The 27,271-nt window shown below is 41.3% G+C and overlaps 1 protein-coding gene across 1 annotated transcript in view; it reads right to left on the bottom strand.

Moving 5' to 3' along the window:
* The window catches only part of LOC311530233 (uncharacterized protein), a 128,330-nt gene that overhangs the window by 19,216 nt on the left and 81,843 nt on the right, over positions 1-27,271 (bottom strand). The window contains exons 47-67 of the mRNA XM_084646698.1: positions 26,023-26,208; positions 25,445-25,592; positions 24,515-24,689; positions 24,172-24,230; positions 23,380-23,490; positions 20,308-20,483; positions 14,672-14,791; positions 12,967-13,105; positions 12,004-12,094; positions 10,585-10,724; positions 9,621-9,740; positions 8,587-8,788; positions 8,051-8,115; positions 7,668-7,806; positions 5,870-6,039; positions 4,642-4,769; positions 3,865-4,002; positions 2,657-2,767; positions 2,030-2,203; positions 1,218-1,481; positions 691-807 (exon numbers count right to left, since the gene is read on the bottom strand). Coding sequence (XP_084502824.1) covers positions 691-807; positions 1,218-1,481; positions 2,030-2,203; positions 2,657-2,767; positions 3,865-4,002; positions 4,642-4,769; positions 5,870-6,039; positions 7,668-7,806; positions 8,051-8,115; positions 8,587-8,788; positions 9,621-9,740; positions 10,585-10,724; positions 12,004-12,094; positions 12,967-13,105; positions 14,672-14,791; positions 20,308-20,483; positions 23,380-23,490; positions 24,172-24,230; positions 24,515-24,689; positions 25,445-25,592; positions 26,023-26,208 — 2,973 coding nt within the window. The remainder of the gene's footprint in view (positions 1-690; positions 808-1,217; positions 1,482-2,029; positions 2,204-2,656; positions 2,768-3,864; positions 4,003-4,641; positions 4,770-5,869; positions 6,040-7,667; positions 7,807-8,050; positions 8,116-8,586; positions 8,789-9,620; positions 9,741-10,584; positions 10,725-12,003; positions 12,095-12,966; positions 13,106-14,671; positions 14,792-20,307; positions 20,484-23,379; positions 23,491-24,171; positions 24,231-24,514; positions 24,690-25,444; positions 25,593-26,022; positions 26,209-27,271) is intronic.

The raw sequence follows: 27,271 nt of genomic DNA, 5'->3' as shown, positions 1-27,271 counted from the left end.
GACTGCTCCCCATTCATCTTCCTCTTCCAGATTGATTTCGGCTCTCTCCCTTCCTCTCATTACAGTCCCTCACATATTCCACTTCCATATTGACCCCTTGGAAAGCAACCTGTGCAGTTCCTTAGACAGCTGCCTCCTTGGTTTTATCTCCTTGTTTCCTCTGCACCACACTTTCACCAGTCCACTACAGTCTTTGGCATAGGGCTTACATATGGGGAGAGTGCTCATAGATACAAAATACTACCACAGAGCCAATTCCGAAGAGAGGCTGAGCATCTGCAAATTCCCACTGCAGTCACGGGGAATTAAAGATGCTCAGCACCGCTTAGGATTTGGCCTGCATATTTGGTTCCATCTTCTCAGTGAATAGCTGCAGTACTGCATCCATCATAGGCTATTTGGATCAATACTTCGTCATGCCAGTAGTTTTCTGTAGATGCAAAGTGGCATTTCATAGTGCAGTACAGCTGAGAATTTTGGTAATGATTACTGATAGGAATCATTGCACTGGTTTGAAATTTTAACCCAAGGCTCAGGTCATGGTACATATCTAGCCAGACTGTACCTGGCAGTGTGCTACAAACAATTCATCCGACTGCCTTGGGTTTTTTTTAGGTTTTGTTGCAACTTTTTCAAATTAAAACTAGAAAAAAGCGTATTATGCTGGAGTTTGTTATGTTCTGCACGCACCTTCACAATTATTCTCATACAGCCAGCTAACGTATAGAAAGGAATCAATGCAGTGAGGATGGTCGTGATGAAGTTCACATGGATTATATAATAAATTCCATTAAGCACGAAAGAAACCTAGAAAGCCATGATAAAAAAACAAACAAACCAAAGGCAACACACCCATTAGTCCACTTTAAGAGAAAATTATATATATTATTTTGCTTCTCTGAAGATATCAGCTTGAGAGTGTTTCCCCAGTGAGCATGCTCCAACTGCAGGTATCTTAGCAGTTATGGAATGTCCTGCTCAGATGCTGGACAAGTGGGAAGCAGGAGCTCCTCTTAACCTCTGAATCTGAAAGCAAGATCCAGGTCCAAATTTTGAAATTGGTGCCTGTCTTTATAAGAAGCTGAACAAAACTCCAGGATGAAATCCCCACTTATGTCCTCTGAATTTTTTCTGCTTGATCCATCTGTGATTGTCACTATGATAAAATCTGATCTTCAATGACACTATAACCCCCTTCAAACCTTTCATGTACTTACAAATATAAAGATAAAAGCCCAAAAGTCACTGTAGCTTTTCTTTTTGCGAAAAGCAAAAGAGATCACATAAGTGAGGACGACAATGGATGCTGCATAGCCAAATATAGACACAACCTGAATGGAGAGAATCAGAATGAGCATCATGCCAACACAAACAATATGCAACACAAATTTAGAGGATAAAAATGGTATCACAGACATTTTTGATGGAACATTTGTGCTACCTAACCTTAACCAAAGTGGACTTGGAGCTGGGAAAGGATGCTACTGTAGTGAACAACTCTTCCTTGCAAACTGAAAACCCAATAACATGCTAAGACTGGACAGCTATTTCTCCCTTCTGAACATGTATGTTAAATTTGGTGCTGAAAAAAGTGACAAACTTATGGTAATGTGCAGTGTAAAATCAGGCATACATAGCCAGGTGACGGGCACATTGCTCCCTCCATCTATTCTGACACAGCACAGTGCTCCTGTAGAATACCCTTGCTGTAATTCTATTACTGAGATTCTCCAGAAAAAGACAGCCAATTTGACAACTGACAAAATGAGGTGGCATGGATTTCTTAGGGTGTTAAACCTTTCTCTAAGGTCAGCACTTGCTATATCCATCAATGAAGATTTCAACACAGATCTTTCAAGCCTCCCAAAGCTCAGAATAGAAAACAGGTGCTCCGATACAAGGATGGTGAAGGATATGCAAGAGCCTAGAGTATTTGGATAACATTTTTAAAAAGTCAGGCCTCAATTTCCCCCCGTTATTTTATTCTTGAAGATGAATTTTCCACATAGTTTATTAAAAAGGAATTTACCATAGGTAAGGCTAATAATCCAGGAGTCAGACTAATTTTATAATTAATTAAAAACATAATCCCAGTCATTGTGAAGAGAAGAGCACAGCAGAGAGGAATGTCCACCAGAGCCTGGCCACACCAATATGCTGAAGGGAACATGCCTGAAGTCCACAGCTGGGAGTGAGCTTTTATCTAGGAAAGGAAATGGAAAGGAAAGAGAAAGCATTCACTCAATTGTCAAATAATTACATTGAACAAGATGGAATGGGAAATACATTCTGGAAAAATAGATATGAAAAAATAAAAATACTTGTTTAGAATTCTGTTAGGGGAGGGGATACGAGTTTGGATAATCCAAAGTATGGCCCCGATACTGCAAACACTTCCTTAGCTCTGACTGCATATGTAGTCTCACTGAAATCAATCTTACAACTCACATGAAGTGTTTGTAGGATCAGGACCAATGGGAGAAGTCAGAGGGACAGCACGCGCACACACATTTTTCCAATTGGGAAACAACACTGACGTGGTTGGATTTCTCAGCAGATCTTTACAAGATGTGAAAAAGCGATGATCTATTGTTAAAAACAAGAAACACAGCAGATATCACATTTACTTTTACCTACCCAAAGTATCCATTCTTACCTTGTAATCACCTATGCTGCTCATTGCAAAGTGAGGTGCCAAACCAGAAGCTAAAATAGACATGAAAAGAATGGAATGCCAAAGTAACCTTATTCCGTGCTCAGATGATATCTAAAAAACAGTAAGCAAAAATGGCTATATGCTTTCATATAATGGCCATGGGTGCTTACGTAATGCCTATAAATAATAATAACAGAATAGATTTTAAATAATGTCACCATACAGCTGAAGAAACAAAAGCATCCTACTTGCTTTACAAAGGTCTGGCTTGAAGTTGCATCTGCAGAGGCATCATGTCTATGCAACCTCAAAGCACCCCTTTTAGTAAGGCACCCAGAGAGGAGACAGCCAATGCCACTTCTCTATAGACTGACCCTGCAATGTTGCATTCAGTCCTGGATGCCACAATACAGGGGGATGGAGACAAATTGAAACAAATGCAGAGAAGAACAAAAATGATTAGGGGACTGGAAGAACTCATCTCTTGGGAAATAATTACCCTCCCCTCCACCCTAGAATCCGCAGAAATTTCCCAAGCAGAGGCTAATGTACCTAGAGATGGAATGGCCATTCATCTCCCCAGACTTGGCAAATCATTAGAAAATGTACAGGTGGAAACAATTTGGCATTGGCTGGGATAGAGATGGGAATGGCTTGACTTAAAGGCTTGTCCCACACTGTCTGGATAACAATCTAGCAGTTCTTTTCAAGCTCTAATTTCTATGAAAACATAATGGTATTATCACATGTAAAACACAGATTTGCATTTGTAAGGAATGATGTGTACAGTTTCGGTCCCCTCATCTCAAGGAATATATAACAGCACAGACTGAAAATTCAGCAAAAAGACAAGATGATGACAAGAATGTCTGAAAGGGACTTATTGTACGCATGACTAGAGAATGAAAGAGCTAGCGTCATTTAGCTTGGAAAAGAGAACAGGTGAAAGGGACCTCAAATTATATAAAAGAGAGAACATGGGGACACGTAGTGGCAAGATTTTCAGAAGTGACTGGTGGCTCTGGGTGCCTCCATTTGTGTGTGCTCACCTTGAGACCCTTTAAAGAGGCCTAATTTTCAGAGGGTGAGTGCTCAGCACTCTCTGAAAATCAGGCTTTTTTAAGTTCTCAAGTTGGGCATCCAAAAATGGAGGTTTCCAAAATAACAAATCACTTTTAAAAATCTTGGGCAGAATGTCAAATACATACCATAGGGGACATCCTAGTCGTGACTTGAATATGCCTAGTGGAATTTAAGTTTCTTAGTAATGCATTGCTAATGATGTTCATAAGCACTGGAAAGCAATTGATTCTCTTGGCATGGCACATCACTGAAAATCTGAAATGCTGAAGAAATGAAAGATTAGTCAGTCTTCACTCTAAAAACTAGACTTTAGCTAGCTGAGGAAATTGGATTGAAAAAAGCAGAGGGGTAAGTTTTGGCCCATTTATTCCATCAGTGTAAGTGAGCACAGAATTTGGCCCAGATTTTACAGTTAAAAAATCCCCATATCTCTAGTATTGTTGTATGCTGACCTTGCTCCATGAAACTTTTATGATACCTGCTCCATTTGCTAGCTTAAAACCCAAATAAGAATTTTTAAAAATTTATTATTCTTCAAATTGCTCTTCTAACAAAACCCTCTTTAATCTATTTTTTGAGGCAGAGACCTTTTTCTTTGTATTATTATAGAAACTGTCACGTGCATTCATAATACCATATAAATTAGAGATGAGCATAAACCAACCCCTTGACCTGGATGCTGCCAACGTTTGGATGTAAGCTCTAGATCTGGATTTCATTGTAGACACATTTCTGTACAATGAGCCAAAGTAAAAACAAGCCTCCAAACTATAGGAAAGGCTAGATCCAAAGTTTGCTTCTTGAATCCACCTCTAATAATAATAAATAACCATAACATCTTCCATCAGTGGTTTTTGAGTTATAAAGTTTACAGAATGTCATATTTACTTAGTCTCAGTTACCTTGTCTGCAAGTGATACTTTAATAGCCCCATTGTATTCTTGACCATCTGAGATGTTTTTCCCATTAGCTATTTCCAACATTATATTCTGACTTTTCACAGCCCGGATGAAGTCCTCAATGTCTGAACCTAACAAATTAGAGAAAGCAGAATTTAGACAGCTCTTTTATAGTAAAAGCACAAGAATGATAAAATCAAATTGAAGATCCCATCCAAACACCCTATTCTGTGAGAAATTCTGTATCTAGATCTGAACTATGTGGCTTAGGTCCATTCCTAGTAAAATTCTAATGTCACTTTAATAAGATCTATTGGAAGCTGAAAGTCTGGAGAGAAGCTCTTTGAGATTCTTCCATCTCACTAGCCTTACACCTCTAACATTTTTCAAGTGATGGATTTCTGAAAGGGGGCATGGTCTGACCTTTTAACAGGAAGGTGTTTCTTAGCAAAAACTACTTTGCTGCGCACAGTAATCAGGAAGTTCGCATGGTGAGAAGTAAAGCTGGTTAAAAAAATATAATTTCCTACAGGATGGAAATTCAGAGATTTTGAAATTTGCTTTTTGTCTCAAATCACAATGAAAAGTTGAAATCTCAGAATATTTTATGAAATGAAATATTCGGAAACATTAATTGTGAATAATGAATCAGCAGAGTTGCTGCCCATCTTGTTTCTTTTGGTATTAAAGTTAGTCTGCTCTCCACAGGTCTCCACAATTTCAGTTTTCAACTAAACATTCCATTGAGATGATTAGGGGCAGTCAAACCTTTCAGAGTCATGAGCGCAGGCTCTCTGCAGATGTAGGAAGCCAATACAGAATCCGCTTACACTTCATTCAGGTTCCCAAGGTTTACTTTAGAACCATGAGGGTTAGAAACATCATTTTAAAAAAAAATCTGGAGATGATTCATGCAGCAAGGTATGGATATCATGGCAAATACAACAGCCATTTAATAGTGGTTTAGAAGTGACTCTGATTATAACCCTTCACATTTTCAAAGCATGCAAACAAGAAATGTTGTTCTGGTCTAAACTAATTAATGAAATGATCTTGTATGAATTATTCAGGGAGTCACTATTAAGATGCACTAGGATTTAGTGCAGGAATATACTTTGCGACTTTGTACTGGTTTTGTGTGTTTCTTTGAAAGAAAAAAGATCAACAGGACACTTACAATGTACTGTGTTGTAGATTCCAACATTGACATTATTAATTCCATTTTTCTCACCTGTATCATTGAGGATCAATAAGCTGGTGTGACGTGTTTGGTAGTGCTGCTGTCCAGGTTGGAGAAAATACATCTGAGGTGAAACCTTCATCGTAAGGGCAACAATTTCTCCATCACTTATTATCTTGGAGATCAGGAAAGGCAGTATAAGAAGACCACACACCAATAATCTAAAATGGAAGAGTAGGTGATGAGTTACAATATACATCCATTTATTAATCCATGGTGCCAAGTTGGCTAGAAAATCAAAATAAGATGCTTATACTCTCTTATCACCATGTTTTTGGCATCATACCAACTGATTTTCACAAACCTGCAGGCTTCTTAGAGCTAAAAGGCTAGCCATGCAACTCAGGGATGTGGAATGATCACAAACCTTTAAGACAGCGCCTGGTCTCTGCCTATCATTTCTTCAACCCAGAGGTGTGCCTGGCAGAGAGAAGCTTCAGGCAACCGAGTGCTCTGATGAGCACACCATGCATAAACCATGCTTGCAGGGACAGCGAGCAAAACCAGAGCAGAAGGTGGGGAGGGGTGCCGGGGCAAGGATGACAGGAGGTAGAGGAGGGGAAGAGGCTGAGTATGGCATACATGTAAGAATTTGGGACTGTGTCCAGAGGCAAGCAACAAAGCCCTAGGTAAAGAGCGGGACTCTGAAAAGTTCTATGGTGGGTGACAAGAAATTCTTCTGATATGGCTACCGCCACTTTTACTGGACCGTGTGGCTGCCTGGGCAGATTATAGAAAAACACAGCACCAGGTCAAGCCACTTCTAGCTGCCACTTCAGCGCCCGGCAGCCAGGACCCCAGAAGCTGCTGCCTTTCACTCTGCTAGGACCACCTCCTTCACAGACCTGGTATCAGACTCATTTCTTCCTATATTAGCTCTGTCATTTAAGAACCTGGTATCTACTTATGTTATCCCATTGGTGCTGCTTCTTTCCCTCAAACAATGATGAAAATAAGCGGAGCGGTGGGGGAAAACCAGAATGTCTGTTTCGCAGGAAATTCAGTGATTTCAAATTTTGTTTTTGTTCCAAGTGTTCAAGTTTGAAACAAAATGTTCAAGTTTGAAATTTCAAAAAGTTGTTTTGGGGTAAATGTTTCCTTTTGATTTCCTTATTATTTTTAATATAATATAAGATCAACTTTCAAAACAAAAGGGCATTCTGAAATAGAAAAGTAAAATGTTCTATTCCAAAAATGTCAAAGCGGAGCATTTTGAAATGTTTTATTTTGATTTTTTTTTGGCCCCGCAAAGCAAAATTTCATCCAATTTGACAGGTGCCCATGGAAAGTTTCGATTCTGGTGAAATGGCATTTTCCGATGGGAAAATGTTCAGCAGGAAATTTTTCAACCAGCTCTAATAATACAGTCTCAAGAACTGCGATTGTCCGTTTCAAAGGATGAACCTGCTGCAGCCTTAATAAAGAATTATATTATTAAATATAATTGAGTGCTCAGGCCTCAAAGTTCAGATCCAGACACATCTGGGGTTTTGTGATTTATGATTTTGGTTTGGCCCATTTCTAATTAAAATAATTCCAAAGTCAAATGGGCCAAACCACATGCACAGTCTCTCCTCTGACTAGACTGGTGAATCTACTGTAGCGATTTAAACACATGTGTGAGTCCAACAGGGCTGCTCTGCATTTGGTCAGTTAGTGTCTTGGAGGGAAGCAGAGCTCCCGCCTGCCCAGCACCAGGGAGACATAGTCTTGGGACCCAGCGCAAAGACTCAGGAAGAGCTTTCACTTCCCTTTATTACCTTCCCGAAGACCACTTCCCTTCCTGTACCTGAGGTCCCTATCTCTTAGGCCTGGTTCCTCAGTAAAGTAAAGCAAGATGCAGAAGAGTACAGGATCTGTGGTGACTTCCTTCTCCAGGTGAGAAACACATGGTCTCTGAAACTCCTTGGAAGACTGGTTTAGCTGCCCTACCAAAACAACAAGAAAGTCTTTGTTTTGAACCCTCTCTCCCTTAAGGGGAAACTGAAAAACTTTTTAATAGGTTAAAAATAGTTTCTAAACTCTTCCTGGAGGGTGGTGTGGAAAAAAACCAAAACCCTAACCCCAAATCTTTAAGTAAAGTGTCACAAATCAAAGTGAGATTACAGTGAAGTTTGCAGGGTTTCCATGATCTGGAAGAGACATTCTGTTTGTCTCACATATTCAAAGTACCCCTTTCTGTTGGCTCATACTTCTGTTTAGTTGCTTCCAGACAGCAAACAGGCCCAAGTGATTTCCTGAGTGTGTTGATTAACTCTCACATTCCTGATATGGAGAACTAGAGCTTTCTCACTCAGCAAGTAATTCTCTTGCTTCCTTGGGACCTAGATGGCTGGTACATTTTGATACAATGACCTTACTACAATACCCAATCACAAGTGAATACAAGAAACAAGTCCCCAAATTACATTTCATTTGGCAAAGCTGTAAGAAAGTCTCCCATGGAATAGCAAAGCCACAGAAAATAACAGGCAGATAAAAACAATATTACAGTCAGGGGTGTCACTTCGCAGAAGTGCCATGAGCTGAAAAGTTGTTTGTTATTTACAGTGAATTCGCTATTTAATCTGCAAGTTGTTTTGAGTGCTGATAGACAAAATAAATACCAGTGAGAAATTTTTTCAGGTTTTTTTTTTTTTTTTTGACATATGCAGTCTGAGTTTGCTTTTGCTTTTCATATATAGGATCAGATACACTCTGGCACTTACATGGACCTAATAGTTTGACTCTCATGCTTTAGCTTTAAGAAGCGAATTCTTGCCAGGGCACAGACTTGCTGTCTCCAGAGGGCTGTGCCACTTACAGTCGCCTTTCCAGTGTCTGAGAGTGACAGGAGACTTTGTTCCAATTCGTCGGGAGAGAAGGTGTCTCTTTCCTCTTCTGCCTGCTCCTCACTGAACACACCATAATCTAGGAGCAAAGAAATCGGCCAGTTAAAGCTTACCCCTTATCCTGGAGTGTTTGGAACACAGAAGTTCTTTCCTTTTAGCTTCACTGAAGAGCAATATGGAATCAATCCCAGATTACAAATAAATGGGGAAGGAGGGGAATGATTTACCAAACAAATTGACTTAATCTGCATCTCATTGCCACATATAATGTTCTACATTATATCCTGCAAAGTTGTGGGAGGGGGAAAAGGTGGAGCATATCAAGCTATGAAAATTCAGATGGGGGGCAAACCAAGGTTTGGGGGGAGGTGCTACTGTCCTCTACAGCAAATTATGCTCCTGATCTGAGTTCTCAAATCAGCGAGTAGGACGTTGAAATGGATATTTGGATACTGGGTTTGGAAATGACTACTCAACTCAGAGGCTGAAGTTTCAAGCTTTTAGTCCTACATGATATACCAAACCATTACTAAGTTGAAGCCCTGATGAGTCACATCAGCATGTGTGTCTGGCTCTAGTGAGTTTAATTTTTTTGGGCAGGTTTGGGAGTGCTCTGTTTAATTTGAGAACCGCCATCTAATTGGAGATGACCAGAATAAGATTCAGGATTCCAGGCAGTTATTATAAAAATGTGAAAAGAACTGTTTCAGAAATCAGGAAAGATGCCTTGGGATGCTTTCAGTGGAACAGAAAATACCATAAGGTTACTTATTTGGATTTATTTGATTCGTGATACTGGGACAAATCCCACTGCTCTTATCAGACAAAACTCCCATTCACTTCAATGAGAATTTTGCCTTTGTAAAGACCGAGTCATCCTTTTCACTTTGGACAGCATTGGACTTTCTTACCTGCTTGATCAATTGCTGCTTCTTCTTCCAGTGTCAGGAACACATCAGCCAGGGTTGTCATGGAAATGCCATAACTCAGAATCTCCTGGCACACATGAGTATCTAGCTCACAGAACAGTTCTGAAACACAAAAATATCTAACAGTTGCTTTCTTATAGTTGCATATTTTAAAGTTTTAAGAACAGAGTGGCTGCTAAATACTTTGGGCCAAATATGGATTCACCTCAGCCTCCATCATGACTAGATTTAGGCATTTAAACAGTTAAGTGACAGAGAACAGTTCTTCAGGCTATTTTATGGAGAGTGGATATCCAACCAACCAGGATTTGAAATCCCTGATACAGATGCTCACTGGGAAGGTGTGCACTCAAAAAATAAAATAAAATATAATAATTATAGTTTCAACTTGTACAACACCTTTCATGGTAGGATCTCCAAGTCCTTTACAAACACATGCTCTAATCCAGACAGGAATTATTTCAGGGAAGTTTTCATGCTGTGTTATACAGGAAGTCAGACAAGATAATCACTGATTGTCTTAGAATCTATGAATCTCTGTACTAAGCCTCACAACTCCCTTGTGAGGAAGTTGTTATATCTTGACTCTGCAATGTGGAAATGGAGGAACATAGCATGTAACTATGACTTGCCAAAGGTAACAGAGGTGTCAGAAACTGGGCATAAAACCCAGATCTTCAGTACTCTATTCACACCACCACCCATCTCCTCCAGCCCTTTCTGTTCATTATCTTTTCTCTTAAAAAGATATGGTAAAATGGGGTTGCTCAGCTTAAAGAGAGACAATTGACATAAAATAATTAAGGCAAAACATTAACAGAAAACAAAATTCAGACAGCTTTATGTATGGATATTTTCTTCCAGGAGTCTTTTAGACTTATTCTGAAACTTCTCTGCTACAATGACATCCTAAGGAGTCACTCTTAAATTACAAAGTGATAGTTACCAGGGAACTTATCCACATTTTCAAGGGGCAGCATGTAAATCAGTTCTTCATGACTCTGCCCAGATAACTTAGCATTGGGAATATGCTGCTTGACCAGAGATGTCATTTTTGCAGAGTCACAAGAGTCATTGATGTGCAGGCTGGAAAGGAAAGAAAAAGGAAATATTTGTAACGGTGCCTCTTCTGTTCATCCTGGAACAATCCAACAAATCCAGAAATGTACATCCAGCCACTTAATAAGTTGTTGGAAAAAGTTAAGTCTTTTGAAGAAAGTTCAGAAACGAATTGTCCACTAGCATATATGTAACAAGACTTCTAATCACACACCTAATCGGCATTTGGAATGTTAGCTGTTTAAACTATCAAGGGTTCTGTTTCTCTCAAACAGATGGAGAAGTCCAGAGGTTACTGACATATTAGATGTGATGTAGGAGCAGGAGTGGCATCTAATTATAGGATCAGCTCCAGGGTTTGCCTTTCTGCCACCTGCAATTGAGAATTTGATTTGATTCCTGAGAGAAATAAAAGGTTGCATGAAAAGCACAGGAACATCAGATATGGAAAGTCTATCACAGAGAATAGATCAGTTCCAGAGTTCACAGATGTAGAGGGGCTTTCTTTGTGTGTATTTAGAAGATATCAAGTAAAACACAGTTATTCCAAATTTGCACTATATGCCCCAGAATGGAATCACTGAATTAAATTGGGGTTGAGAGAGCAAAACGCCTCTCGGGATCAGGCACATAGTCCTCAGTCACATGGGATTTTATTCTCTTAAATGAAGGGATGAAATATTTGGACAGGACACCAAATGGAGTCCTCATAACTGAACTGATCAGTTACATCAAGAACTTTGTACAATTTGTCAAATGTAACATAGGAAAAAAAATGAGTTAAAAAAAAAACGTTTTTGCCAGGCCCCATAATGCTAAATGACAGAGATTTATCCAAATCCTGAGGCCCTTATGCAACTCTTATGCAAGCGAAGTTCCCATTCAGGTTATTGAGAGTTTCCTTTAGCAACAATTCAAATAAACAATGGAGCAAAAGATGGGGAGAGGACAATACCAGCCAACCTTATGTCCTCTGGTTATCTACGTACTTTATTGTTAATCAATGTCAATTTTAGACATTAATTATTAAACTGTTTTGCATGTTTTTTTGATTTTTTACCCATATGTGAAAAGATCTTTTCCTTTTGGTATTGGACAGAGGACTAAAATGAACAGATGTTCAGTACTCAGACAGATAAAATATATAGCCGAGAAAGATGCTTAATATACAAATGACAAAACTAATGCCCACCAGTACTCTGTACATTAATTTTGACAATATAGAGATTATTATCCCCCCCCAAGAAATATAGAACCAAAACGTACTCAAAATGGATCCCTTTAACACAAGCTCAGTATACTGCACCTTAAGTGATAACCGATTCCCCATTTTCTCTTCAGAAAGAGAGAAGAGCCAACACACTTTAACCTCCCATGGGAGATAAAAGCTTTCCGGTCTAAAGAAACAGAAACAAAATAATTTGTACCATAGAGCTAAAATGGGAGATTGTTCCTCACTAGAGAGAAAAAATGTGTGAGGGGAGACATAAGTGTCTATAAATAAGTGCTTGCAATGTTGTTGTAAGCTGTGTTGATCCCAGGACATGAGATAGACAAGATGTGTGAGGTAATATCTTTTACTGGACCAACTTCTGTTGGTGGAAGGGATAAATTTTCAAGCTTCACAGAGCTTTTCTTCAGGCCTGTGAAAGACCTGAGGAAGAGCTCTGTGAAGCATGAAAGATTGTCCCTTCCACCAACAGAAACTGGTCCAGTAAAAGATATTACCTCACTGACCTGGGTCTGTCTTATAAATAAATGGATGTACTAAAGACAGCAGGGACTAACCTTCTCAACAGTCAGGAAAGAACAAGTTATGACATTGAGAGCAGGACAGGAATGGCTTTTCCATTTCATGGGAAATTCTTAGATTTTGAACTTTTTTCTGTTCCAAAATGGAATGAACAGAAAAACCAAAATGCAATTCTGAAAAAAAAAAATCATGTAAACTGAAACATTTCATTTGGATAAAATCAAAATGTTTCATTCCAATATTTACTTTTTACATTTTATATTATATAATGTAAAATTTTAAAAACTTGAAATGAAAAATCCTTTCAAACTGGAAAATTGAAATGTTCCATTCCATATTTTTTTCCTAAATGAAATTTTGTCAAAACTGACACACTTCCGCAATACGTTTTCCTTTCAACCAGTCGGCATTTGCTGACAGAACAATGTTCCACTGGAAAATTTCTGGCCAGCAAAATGACATCTGTGTTACCATTATCATCATCATCTCTCGGGGAATGAGCAATCCAGTGCTCACCAGCGATAATATCAGCCTCATCCGTTAACTGGGTACTGAACAGGGTTACTCTGTTAGCTTTATGCTCCTTCAGTAGGCTCCATACATGGTATCTGGAACTGATATCCAAACCAGCAGTTGGCTCATCTAATATCAAAACCTGCCAGGAGGAAATAATAAAACATTCCATTCCAGCCACATGAAAGACTCTGTGACCGGGACACAGATTCTGACATTTAGGATTGCACATTTAGCAGAGTGTTTAGGATTTTAATGGGACTGAAGCATCTAAATCCAACACTTCCTGTGGAAAACATTATATTCAAAGAAGGAAAGAGAATTAAATAGATAGACACAGCTCTATTTATACAGATGCTAAGTGCTCTCATCTCTCATTGGGTGCGTTCTTGCCTGGGTAAGCAAGAGCTCCTGGCCCATGCAGTCATGGTTCCCTCTGCAGGGCCTCGGCATGAAATTGCCACCAGTATCTCTGGACCAGAAGAGGCACCATGCACACCTTAATACTCATGACCGGTCCCCCTAGATTGGACTGAGGCTCTGAACCCCAAAACACTCCACTGGTGTGGGGTTCAGCTTGCACTGTTCACGGTCAGCCTGAGCTGAAACTGAAATTGCATTTGAGGTCAGAGCCAGAGCCACAGCTACAGTGAGAGTCACAGAGAAAGGCTTAACAAGCCTGCACCTGTTCCTGAATGCTGTCCTACGCTGCGTGTGTACAGGCTTGGCTAGCACAACTGGCTAGGCCAGGGCAAAAATGATTCTCAGTGGCCTATGGCGTAGCACCCTCTGGAGAGACCAGAAGCCTCACCAATCTTTACGGGGCGTGGCATAGTGAGTGTTTGGTACCGTGATGGGGTGTCCACCACCCACACAGGACTGGAAGGGGTTCAGGTGGCCAGGCAGGCCTATTAACTCCAGAGGCTGCACCTGGAGGAAGAGTCAGGGAGCAGGGAATTGGTCGCAAGCAGGTTCAGCTGGGCCGGAACAGGTGGACCCTATAAAGGCAGGAAACTGGCAAAGACAGAGGCTGCTGCTGGGAAAGGGCAGTCACTCCCTGGGAAGGGGAAGGAGGGTTTGGAGCTAGTACCCAGAGCAAGGAAGGGAACCAGGAGTGATAGGAAGCACTCCAGGGAAGGAGCAGTGAGGGCTAGGAGAAGAAAGCCCAGATCTTCTGGGTTGAGAGTCCCTGGATTGGAAGCCAGAGTAAAGGGCAGGCCCAGGTTCCCCTCCCAGCCACCAAGGGCGTGGCATAGATCAGCGGTGCAGTGAACAGGAAGACTGCCTGGGTCTCTGTGGGAGTGACAGAGAATTGAAGGACTGTACCCCAAAAGGGGGGAACGTTGAGTAACCTAGCGGGAGGGCTGAGTCACAAAACGGGTGCTGCGGGGTTCCGGGAATGAGAGAATTGCTGCAGAGACAGTGTGACAGCATGCAAAGGAGTGGCAACCTCTAGAGCTAATCCCCAGAGTGACCAAGAGGTGGCACCAGACTCGCGGTGAGTGGTGCAACTCGTGACAGGTACACAGACAGAGATGGCTGGTGACCAGGTTCTTGCATAAGACAATACATATAACGAATGGATAATAAATAGCATTATGACAAGCACAGCTCTTCAAACTAAATCAGCAGCTTCTGGCGACTTTCACCAGCCTATCTGCCTTCTTGTCAGCAGGGTGTCCTACTAACAGGTTGATGTTAATCTTACCTGGGGGTCTCCTAAAATGGCAATTCCGAGCGTGAGCTTTCTTTTCTGTCCACTGCTTAAGCTGCTAGCTTGGCAGTCCTGGATGTCTTTTATTTTCAACATAGTCAAAACTTTTTGGACCTAGGGAACAGAGAACATCCTGGTTTCAAGCTAGTCATTTAAGATTTTCCTCAGAGCTATTTGTTGTTTCCCAAACAGCACTTTGGACACAGGAGCAGCACAGGAACTGGATTAGAAATAATTACTGGGTGTCAATAATTGACTGTGAAACCAGTGTTACACCCCAAAATGCTTGCTGAGCTCCATGCAGTCATTCTGGGATACAATTTCCAGTGTGGCCAGTTCTTGAGATTGTATTGCAGGTCTCACAATATGCAGTGTTTGTCTTAAAGCCCCAGCTGCTGAAATCAGATTATTTCACGAGAATCTCAGCTTTCATTTTTTTCAAAAAGTAAAGCAAAATTAAAGAACACAATCTTTATTATTATTTTTAAAATCTGATGACTTTTAAGCCAATCTCGTCATTCTGGGGGTGGGTGGGTTCTGACATGTTTTTGAACACTTGGAGCTGGCAGTATTTGGTATAATGACTAAATAATGGCACATCTAGAAGTGGTTTCTGGGAACTTTGTAAGAAAATAGCCATTCCTGTGTGAAAAGATACAGGTACAGTGTATAGTCATTCTGTGTCCCCATATCACTGGAGACTGGCTGAGCCTGACATTGGTGTGGTTATTTTGCGGGGGTGGGCGGCGGTTGGGGAGTGGGTTCAGTCCCAGCAGAGGTTTCATAGTCTCTGCTGGAAATGCCTCCTTGCACTGAAGCAATCATGGGGAGCTGAACAAAGCTCAGCTCAGTACATTTAAAAGGGGCTGGGGTACTCTCATGGGAGGCAGAATGAGGGGTCTGCTGACAAGAGACTATGACTGAGAGCTCTGAGACATAAAAGTGGCCTTGTCTAAAACATTAGTTTGGGTTTTCAGTGTCGGCTTGAAGTTTACACACGGCCGAGCAGCAGGAATGGAACAGGGCCAAGAACTTTGCAGGCTGGTGTTACTTTGGTTTAAACAGAACTTTGTGAATAAACGTTTTATTTTCATTATCTTCATATATGATGTGGATAATGGCATGGAGAGTAAGCTTATAAAGTTTACGGCTGATACCAAGCTGGGACGGGTGGCAAGCGCTTTGAAGAGCAGGATTAGAATTCCAAATGATCTTGGCAAACTGGAGAAATGGTCTGAAATAGGTGAAATTCAATAAGAACAAATGCAAAGTACTACACTTAGGAAGGAATAATCAACTGCACAAATACAAAATGGGGGAATGACTGCGTAGGAAGGAGTTCTGCAGAACAGATTTTCCAGGTTATAGTGGATCACAAACTAAATAGGAGTCAATAATGTAATACTGCTGCAAAACAAGCAAACATCATTTGGGATGTATTAGCAGGAGTGTTGTCAGCAAGGCACCAGAAGTAATTCTTCCACTCTACTCAGCACTGATAAGGCCACAAGTGGAGTATTATGACCAGTTCCCAGCACCACACTTCAGGAAAGATGTGGACAAACTGGAGAAAGTGCAGAGGAGAGCAACAAAAATGATTAAGGGTCTAAAAAAATATGACCTACAAGGAAAGATTGAAAAAAATGGGTTTGTTTAGGCTGGAGAAGAGAAGAGTAAGGGGGGACATAATAGTCTTCAAGTACTTAAAAGGCTGTCATAAAGAGGAGTGTGATAAATTGTTCTCCTTAACTACTGAGGATAGGACAAGAAGTAATGTGCTTAAATTGCAGCAAGAGAGATTTAGGTTAAACATTAGGGAAAACTTCTTAACTGTAAGGATAGTTAAGCACTGGAACAAATTACCTCGGGAGGTTGTGGAATTTCCCTCACTGGACTTTTTTAAGAACGGGCTAGGCAAACACTTGTCTGGCATTGTCTAGATAATATTTAGCCCTGCCTCAGTGCCTTGCAGGTCCATTTCAGTCTTACATTTCTAGGATTCTGTGCTTAGCAGGGACTTGTGAACAATCTCCACAGCTGCTCAATTCCCGGCCCTACCTAATGCATGGATTCTTGCCTTACTCATGGGCCTGAACATGCTTCCTGTTAAAGGCATGTTAACTGTAGGGCAGCATGTTCTAGTGTAGAGGCCAGGTGGATCTGTAGTATGATGAGTGGAACTGGAGAAAGGAGGTCAGGTTTTAAGAGGGACCTAGTTCGGTGGGACACAAAGGACTCTGCAAAGTGCCACATCAAGTATCATTAATGACTCCTTGGTTCGAGGGAAAGGCTGGGAGTTCAGAGACCTGGATTCTATTCCTGGTTCTGCTATCGGATTTGATGCAGGGCCAATCACTTAACAGCTCTCTGCCTCAGTTTCCTCAACTGCAAAATTGCTGTGTATGGTAATACTCCCTAAGCTCTGTAAAGTACTTGTGTGAAAATGCTACAGAAATGCAGATTCATTATTATTGTTAATCGTTGTCAAGACCATGAAACAACTCTAACTAATGAAAAACGGAACAAGTGTGGCTATCGGAAACTTCCACCACCATTGAGGAATTTGTAGTTTGGGATTGTTTCAATTCGCTAACATGACACACGTTCATGTAATGCTCAATTACATTTTTCATTTGGTCTTATTTAACAAACAGATACACAGCAACGACAAAGATTTATTTTGGAAACAAAACCAGTTACATAGGACACTGAAACCCTCTTTGAAACTCATTGTAGAATTATCCTGGGGTTTAAATTTACTGTGGGAAGTTCATGGACACATGAACAAAATGTTCAATGATTTCACTAACTAGTTTCCTGCTGGCTATTGTAGCTAAACCAAATATGCAAACAGTTACTGTTTGCTTACTGCTGAAAGCCAAACAATATAGTTTGAATCTTTGGACTGTATCTGCTTGGCCAATGACTGTAACAGAGTCAGTAGAAAAGGGAACATCTGGTAGTGGAGTAATCAGTTTCAGAGCTGTTTCATAAGCCGGAAGTATGAGGATTGCACAATGAGAGAAATCTGGATTTCCAGGTCCCTCCACACTCTCTCAAATAATCACCCAATTGTCTCTAAGATATGGGTGGTACAGTATCTGCTCTGAATGCCTAACTAACTTCCCTGCAAGAATTATCTTTGATTTTGATCCATGAAAGCAGAATGTAAAAGACCGCCCCATGGAAGACCTCAAACATGATGGCTGGATGGTGTCAGACACTTGTCCCTCACAGGCATCACCATAAAGCACCAGACTTGGCTCAGCCGGGACATCCTTAGGCATACGCAGCACGGCATAGGGCATCCGAAAATTTGGGGCACCCCGGGATCTTAGTGTCCACCCTCCCACCTCCACCTGTTCTGACCCTTCCTGCAGGCTCCCACCACAGCTTGGTGGGGATCTAGTACTTAAAAGTGAAAAAATGTCCAGCCTGCCAGACCTATTAGCACAACACTGAAACTGTTAAAGAGCTATTCGAGTGGTAACGAAGCCGTTTAACAGGCATTTGCCAACCCCCAGGTATATACTGTCAGTTTATGAAGTTACTGACAAAAACAGTTGTGCATTACTGTAATATTTACTCAGACCATGTTAGTCTACAGGACCTTCATTTAAAATTTGCTTTACAAATATTTTATTAGTGTGTTGCTGAAGATTATAAAATCACATCTCTAAAAAATCCTTGCGTAGATTTTTAGATGCACAATTTGAGTATTCATCTTTCGCTTTAAATGCTTGGATCTTCAGACATATGTTTTTTTAACCAAATCCTTCAGAAGACCATGCTTATCTAAAATACACATGTGAGCCTGGGATGCCGTCAGGCATCGGGGTACCACTTTAATAATACTGCATAGTGCCCCATAAATCCTAGGGACAGCCCAGTAGCTCAGGATAGAACATAATGCAGGTGCATAGTGCATTTGATAGCCTCCATGCTCTCCAGACAACATGCAAACTAACCTAATATAACTTTCCGGGATATGTCTACACTGCAAAGGAAAACCCACAGCACCAAGTCTTAGATCCTGGGTCAGTTGACTCAGGCGAGCAGGGCTCGGGCTGCAGGGCTAAAAATAGCAGTGTAGACATTTCTGCTAGGGCTGGAGCCTGGGCTCCAAGATCCTCCCCTGTCATTGGGTTTCAGAGCCTGGGCTCCAACCCAAATGGGAACATTCACACTGCTATTTTTAGCCCTGCAAGGCCAAGTCAACTGACCCGGGCTTTGAGGCTCGGCACAGCGGGTTTGTCTTTGAAGTGTAGACATACCCCATGGGTCTTTTGGTCCCTGAGAATAACCCTACATTTCCAAATAATGCACTCCTGCCTTGGAAAAAAAGGAAACAAAGGCATTTTATCCCCACAACAGAAATAAGAGAACATTTGAAAGGTCACACTAATAAATTACTTTCATTAACAATGGGAAGCATGTAATATGATGATTCATATCTTCTCAGTCAGGAGTGCCAGAACTGGGGTGGCAGGGGCAATGGTAGTTTGGGAGGCAGGGGGCCGTGTTGCCCCCACCCTCCCCAAACTGCAAGCCTCAGGTTGTATGGAGTGGCACCGGCAGGGGCTGTGCTTCACGGAGGGGGCGCTGATAAGGTGACCAGCTTATCCCACAACGAAGCTCCCCCACAACGAAGCACAGCCCCTGCCCATGGTGCCAGTTTCTTCCCAGTGCGGGGGGCCGAGGTGGGCCTTAGCCCCCCGGTCACCATGAGCCCCAGCCCCTCTCTGTGGCCCTGCCCTTGCTCCTCCTCTGGGCTGTGGTAAGAACCGCTCAGGGAGCTCAGGCCGCTATGGCGAGTCCTGGACCTTCCACCTGCCCTGGGCGGTGTGGATGTGGATCAGAGGCTACCCTCAGGCACCCCAACCCCCTGTCCAGGGCAGGTGGAAGGTCTGGGATCCCCCACAGAAGCCTGGGCTCCCTTGGTAGCTCTTACCACTGCTCGGCTCCGGCTTCCAGCCTGGCCGGGGAATAGGGCTTCGGGGGGAAGAGGAGGAGCAGGGGATAGGGCCATGGAGTGGGACAGGGCCTTGTGGCCCCCCTGACTACTACCAAACTTCCAGGACTCCTGCTCAGAGTTACTATGTGACCTTTCAGATCCTTTTGGATAAATGTACAAACCTGGCCTCTTACCTTGTGCTGACAGCCCTGGGGAGATAGGATGGATTAGTAGGTATGGCACTGGACTGGAAGTGAGAAGACCGGGATTTTATTGCCAACACTGCCACCCACCTACTATGTAAACTTAGGCAAGTCACTTAACCTCACTGTGTCCTCTCCCAGCGTGTCTCTGTCTTGTCTATTTAGATTGTAAGCTCTTTGGGACAGGGTCAAGGTTGTCTCTTTCATTAGCACAATGGGGCTCTGAGCTCGCTTACAGGATCACTTACAGGTCCTAATGCAAACAAATAATAATTTGCAAGAACAAATGGAATTTGTGTGTACTGACGTGCCAATGCTATTTGTACGTGTAAATGTGGTCATTTGGGCACTTCTACGATTGCACTTATAAAATTGTGCATACAAAGTTAGAGACCAGTGTGAAAATTTGGCCCTTTAAGTCTAGTCAAAGGCAAGGTTTCTCACCAGTCATCTTCCATATGAAACATACTTACCTCTTGTTCAACTTCTTTTGGCTGAATACCTTTAATTTTAGAAAAAATCCTTAGATTTTCTTTCACTGTTAAAACTTCAAATTGAATGTTAAATTGTGGGCAAACTCCAATTATTTTCCTAATTTCTTCCAAGTCCTCCATTTCAGATACTTTGTATTTATATATCATGGCAGAGCCTGCAAAAGTAAACATGAGTAACAGAAAGCATAACATGCTGTTAGAATGCATGGTATGTCAGACATTGATATTGAAATATGAGCGAAAGTATCTATCCTTATAACCTGGATGAAAGAAAACTCTGGATATTTGCACTGTGTTCCTTCCACAGTAGATGTAACCCAGTAGTATGTATCCCACAAAAGCATTAACCTAATTTACCCAATGAAATTTTCTTACATGATCTTGTTTTAAGAAAATAAATAAATAAATCGATTAAAATGTTACCAACATGAGAAATCATTTGCCGGATATTTTGTATAGCGTGCCAGATTCGCAGACAGTGCAAACATTTTGCTTTCTTTTGGTAATATAAGGCTGTGCAAAAATAAAAGGAAAAATATACATACATACAAACGCTAACCAAATATTTTCAAACTTTAGGAAACAGATGAAATTTTGGGAGAAAGTTTGGGTCAACTCTTATTTTATTCTAATCAATTCACCCATCCCGTTCTTCATCTGCTTGAAATAAGGAGAGTCTCTGGGAAGGGAGGAGAGGAAATTGGACTTAATACACGGTATAAAAGCTTTTGTGCTTAAGAACACAAAAAGAAGGAGAAAATAGAGGAGAACAAGTTAGCAGGTTGTGGAAACATAAGAACATAAGAACAGCCATACTGGGTCAGACCTCACTATCTAGCCCAGTATCCTGTCTTCCGACAGTGGCCAATGCCAGGTGCCCCAGAGGTAATGAACAGAACAGGTAATCAAGTGATTCATCCCCTGTCGCCCATTCCCACCTTCTGGCAAACAGAGGGTAGGGACACCATCCCTGCCCATCCTGGCTAATAGCCATTGATGGACCTATCCTCTATGAATTTATCCCGTTCTTTTTTGAGCCCTGTTATAATCTTTGCCTTCACAACATCCTCTGGCAAGGAGTTCCACAGGTTGACTGTGCGTTGTGTGAAGAAATACTTCCTTTTGTTTGTTTTAAACCTGCTGCCTATTAATTTCATTTGGTGACACCTAGTTCTTGTGTTATGAGAAGGAGTAAATAACACTTCCTTATTTTCTTTCTCCACACCAGTCATGATTTTATAGACCTCTATCATATCCCCCCTTAGTCGTCTCTTTTCCAAGCTGAAAAGTCCCAGTCTTATCAATCTCTCTTCATATGGCAGCCATTCCATACCCCTAATAATTTTTGTTGCCCTTTTCTGAACCTTTTCCAATTCCAATATATCCTTTCTGAGATGGGGTAACCACATCTGCACGGAGTATTTAAGATGTGGGCAAACCATGGATTTATATAGAGGCAATATGACATTTTCTGTCTTATTATACAGTATATCCCTTTCTTAATGATTCTGTTCACTTTTTTTGACTGCCACTGTACATTTAGTGGATGTTTTCAGAGATCTATCCACAGCGACTCCAAGATCTCTTTCTTGAGTGGTAACAGCTAATTCAGACCCCATCATTTTATATGTATAGTTGGGATTATGTTTTCCAGTGTGCATTATTTTGCATTTATCAACATTGAATGTCATCTGCCATTTTGTTGACCAGTCACCTAGTTTTGAGAGATTCTTTTATAGTTCTTTGCAGTCTGCCTGGGACTTCACTATCTTGAGTAGTTTTGTATCATCTGCAAATTTTGCCACCTCACGTTTTACCCCTTTTTCCAGATCATTTGTGGATATGTTGACTTGGACTGGTCCCAGTTCAGACCCCTGGGGGACACCACTATTTACCACTCTCCATTCTGAAAACTGACCATTTATTCCTACGCTTTGTTTCCCGTCTTTTAACCAGTTACCAATCCATGAGAGCACCTTCCCTCTTACTTTGCTTAAGAGCCTTTGGTGAGGGACCTTGTCAAAGGCTTTCTGAAAATCTAAGTATACTATATCCACTGCATCCCCCTTGTCCATGTGCTTGTTGACCCCCTCAAAGAATTCTAGTAGATTGGTGAGGTATGATTTCCCTTTACAAAGAACACGTTGACTCTTCCCCAACAAATTATGTCATCAACGTGTCTGACAATTTTGTTCTTTACTATAGTTTCAACCAGTTTGCCCGGTACTGAAGTCATGCTTACTGGCCTGTAATTGCCGGGATCACCTTTGGAGCCCTTTTTAAAAATTGGTGTCACGTTAGCTATCCTCCAGTCATTTGGTCCAGAAAGTGATTTAAATGACTGGTTACAGCAGGGGTTCTCAAACTGGGGGTTGGGACCCCCCAGGGGGTTGCAAGGTTATTTCATGGGGGGTCATGAGCTGTCAGCCTCCCCCCAAACCCCGCTTTGCATCCAGCATTTATAATGGTGTTAAAGGTATAAAAAGTGTTTTTAATTTATAAGAAGGGTTGCACTCATACGCTTGCTATTTGAAAGTGGTCACCAGTACAAAAGTTGGAGAATCACTGGGTTACAGACTACTGTTAGTAGTTCTGCGGTTTCACATTTGAGTTCCTTCAGAACTCTTGGGTGAATACCATCTGGTCCTGGTGACTTATTACTGTTTAGTTCATCAGTTTGTTCTGAAACCTCAATGACACCTCAATCTGGGACATCACACCTCCTTCCCTGCTATGGATATGTAGGAGTAAAGGAATTGTCCTACCATTTTAGATCAGTGGTCTATCTACTGTAATGTTCTATCTCTGACAGTAGCCAGTATCAGATGCTTCAGAGGAAGGTTCAAGGAGCTCCTTAGTTAAGTGACATTCATTTTCAGCTCACTGACAGCACATGGGCATTCTCATGTACTCATAATCACACATTTCTATTGTGCCTTCCCACATGTAACCATAAACTGTTCATTCCTTCAGACAGCCAGAAGGTGTGTGTAGGTAGGGGAAATCACACTTTGGTAACCTTCTCTTCAGCTTGTCATTCGACCATTTTACCTTCTGAAGGTGGGCAAAGTCCACTAAGGATGTTCAGTAGTGTACTTTTTCCAGCTCCACTGTGACCAAGTAATGCAGTGATCTGGCCTTCATAGACATTAAGCAATAAACCTAATATAAAAAAAATGGTATTGGTAATAAGGTTAAAGCAAAGGAAGTTTAAACCAGAGAAGGGCTAGGAATTAGGATTAAAAATTTCCCAAGCTTCAGGTACTACAGGTAACTAGGTAATTGATCTAGCTAATATTACCACACTAGACATTGGCAAAGTTGCTTAAGATGGAGCATGTCTAATGTAAACAGGAATGAGCTGTTCAGGGATTTCTGCATGAGGGGCCTTGATTTGGAAACTTCCCCATCCTGGCATGCCGGAGCTAGGATTTGTTAACCTTTTCCATTATGCAGGAGAGCCCACCGGTTTTTTTCACCCTTCTGAGGAGAGCTGGGCGGTTTGTGGATGTTGATGGGCATCCTGTACATTATATTGAGCGTTCAGATTTGTGGGATAAGTGCCCAGAGAATGGAATGGCCTAAATAGTACCCACATCTGTATGGGCAACAAACTGGGTACCTGAGCCCAAAAAGTTCCTTTTTCATGTATAATTATTAATAGCTATCAATATCCTTGTTGAATCTCATTTTTGTATTTATAAACGGTGTCCATCACCTTGGTATCTAGGTGCCACACAGGGACTAAAATGGGATGGCCTGGGATAAATGGACGCATGGGTAGCTTGGTGCTTGGAAAAAATACCCACAGGTACCTTCACTTTCAGAGGCTTCCCTCCTTACCTCTTAAAGCATTCACTGTCTTGTCCTTCCCTTTATAGGTTTTTTTAATATTGTTGATACTGAAAAAGAAGCAGACAGGTTTGAATTAACATTGGAATCGAAGGGCTAGGCGCGTCCTAAAGCTCTGCTTCTAGGTTGGGCTAATAGTAGGCAGGGACTGCAGGGGGTTCCTGCAGTAGTCTTCTACTTCTCAGCTCAGCACAGACCTCCTGGAGAATCAGGTCCAGGGTACTTTATGGGGAAGATTAAATAGAAATCCAAGTCTTTACATTTCTCTAGTGATTGGACTCATATAAGCCTTAACACTGTAGAAACCAAACAAACACACTCTTATTGCCCATACCTGATGGCCTCTTTCCCACGAAATTCTGGAGGCACTTGCTCAACATGATCATTAAAGACCTGGTCACTGTATTCTTCATGGTCTAGGATATCATTGTTGACAAAATTTTTTCTTTTTTTAAACCAATAAGATGGCTTCAGGAAGAACAAACGGGAATGGTGCATCCCATATTTATCTAATTATTAAACCAAAATAAAATGGAACATTTTATTCAGTGAAATATTGAGATAAAGCTGCTGCAGGGGATGGGGGGCATTTTCTAGGGTACCAATGACAGTTTTGCACCATTGAACTAAAAAGAGAATTAGGCACCAAATTGCCATTTGTGCCATCACCATAGCAAATGGAACCCATTCTAGCAATGTCAACAAGTCAGGAGGCCAGGGATAGAGATAGAACATGGAATGAATAATCTGTCTTCCCTACAGGTAGCCCTTCCGGAATATTATTGAAGCACCTTGGCAAGGCAAGGAAGGGGAACTTGCATTAACACTCCTGTGCTGTGTTAGTTTTGTGGGAGAGGACTTTGTCCTCAGATGTGTCATACTCCCGTGCGTTAAATGTGCTTAGAAAACAGTAAATAAATCAATCTGAGCTTGAGCAGAATGAGAAAATAGATTCTGGATATAATAACAACATCTAACTGTTATATAGCAGTTTCTATCAGTAGCTCTCTAAGCAATTTACAAAAAAGGCAAGTACAATTATCCCCATTTTACAGACGGGAGGCACAGATAGGTAAATGACTAGCCCAAGGTCACCCAGCCAGCCAATGGCTGGGAGGAAACAGAACCCAGGTATCCCTCTGAGTCCCAGTCTAGTAGGCTACAATACAGTCAAACCACGTTATTTACAGGAGATAGTTCAAGAGAAGGGGAAAGCAATGAAACCATTTAAATTAATTTAAATTGCAATCAGACTCATACTTACCAGGCAAAACTTTGTCAAAGTAGATGGCTAGCATCAAATAGAGAAGAGCATCAAAAGCCAACAGGGAAAAAACTGCCAACATTGGGAAGGAGTCTTCCAAAAAGTCAGAAAAATCCACCCCTTTCACAGCGTCTTCTAAATGTACAATCTGAAATAATGCAGACATTTACAGAGGAAAGAATACGAATGGATGTTAGAGCAGTTGGCTATGTAGAAGAAGCCTGTGGGGAAGTACAATAAGGGGTTGCTTAATTGTGTGGGTTGGATGGAATAGAGAGGATAAGGGCAAATAAGGATAAGAACCAAAGGGTAGACACAACAATTAAATTATTCAGGGCCATGAAGGCCAGAAGATGTTGAAATTTTATGTGGCAGGTTAGGTGAAGCCAATGCGCTTGAGGTTCTATTACTAGATTTGAAGGACTCAAACCGTTTCACCAGGAAATGGGTGTCATCATCAACTTTCCTTCACTGACTGCATTTCTGAAGAGTCAATGAACCCAAAAGTCTTAAAAGATAAAATGTTCATCCTTCCCTAAATGAACGATGCTTGAGGAGGAAATTATTCTGCATCATACCCGCACAAATCCAGCCGCGAAAGCAAAAGGACTGAAGAGACCTAAAGCCCATTCCAAAGGTTCAGGAACATGGTTATACAATACAGCAAGGCCAAGACTTCCAAAGGACAGGGTGAAGAGGAACCCAACTGTGCCAGTGAGCTTAGGTTTCTTCAACAAAGAGTTTAGCAAGAAAGCAAGTGACATCTGAAAGAGACCAAGGGTTTGTTAGCATCAATTTCTCAGAGAATCACAATATCATCGTACAGCACTACAGTTGTAAGACTGTTGGTGTTTCATTACTCTTATATAACCCCTAGTGACAAGGTGATCAGAAGGATGGGCCAACATAAAAGAGTTATTGAGACGAATGATGTTTTCCATCCATGAGAACTTTACTGAACAAGTGTAGGAAAAGCTACTATTATGAGGTAACAACCAGCTCTGGGGGATGTTTTAAAGGCCTTATCTTATGTCAGGGTTGCCTTGACCCTGAATGCTTCCGAATTTGGAAGTATCCTGCCCTCTTCATTAATTGGCCAGTATTTTTAGTCTGAAGAACTAATGAGCTTTTTAAGGTTCAAACTGTCAGTGATAGAAATGACTGAAACAACACTTGTTTTAGGTGATTGGCAGCCTGCCTTCTCTGAAGCAGCGCTTTAATGATCTTGGTCCTTCAATGGCTTGATAGCTTGAGTCTATCCAACATATACAGGCCAAACCATGCCTCACAGCTTCCAAACATTACACTTGGATTAGCATCTTTGTATAGGTCTGAACTTGGCTCAAGGCCTTTAAAACACTTTTTGTTTAACTGGATCATAAAAATAAACCTAAAATCCAAGAGACCATAGCAAAGAAGCTAATACTGCAGAACAGAATTCTCCTTAGCATTACTTAATTAATGTAAATGAAGTCTAGTTGAGTGGAGAGATCCCAAACCAGGGTCGCTCAATCATTCTCTGGACTGCGGAAGTAAATTCCTGTCCTCTTTGGTCTTGGCTAAGCTTGCACTGAATTGTGAGAGGAATGTTAATCTGCAGTTGAAAATGAATTGAGAAAATGAACAGAGCCCAGCAAGTTTTGTCTTGGAGTGGACTGAAAACATGACTCTATTTAGGATCTGTATGAAGGCTGTCTGAATCCTCCAGGCCAAATCCTCTCTCCCCCGCAGCTCAAAAAGTTTTGCTTGTTGCAATACCAAGGATGCTTAAATCCAGACTTATTATAAGTCCAGAGATGGAAACAGCTAAGTTTCTTCTGAAACATA

The sequence above is a fragment of the Lepidochelys olivacea genome (assembly GCF_965140295.1).
Source record: "Lepidochelys olivacea isolate rLepOli2 genome assembly, chromosome: 14".
Taxonomy (NCBI): Eukaryota; Metazoa; Chordata; order Testudines; family Cheloniidae; genus Lepidochelys; species Lepidochelys olivacea.
Note: the sequence above shows the minus strand (reverse complement) of the source record. Positions and strands in the feature narration are given on the sequence as shown.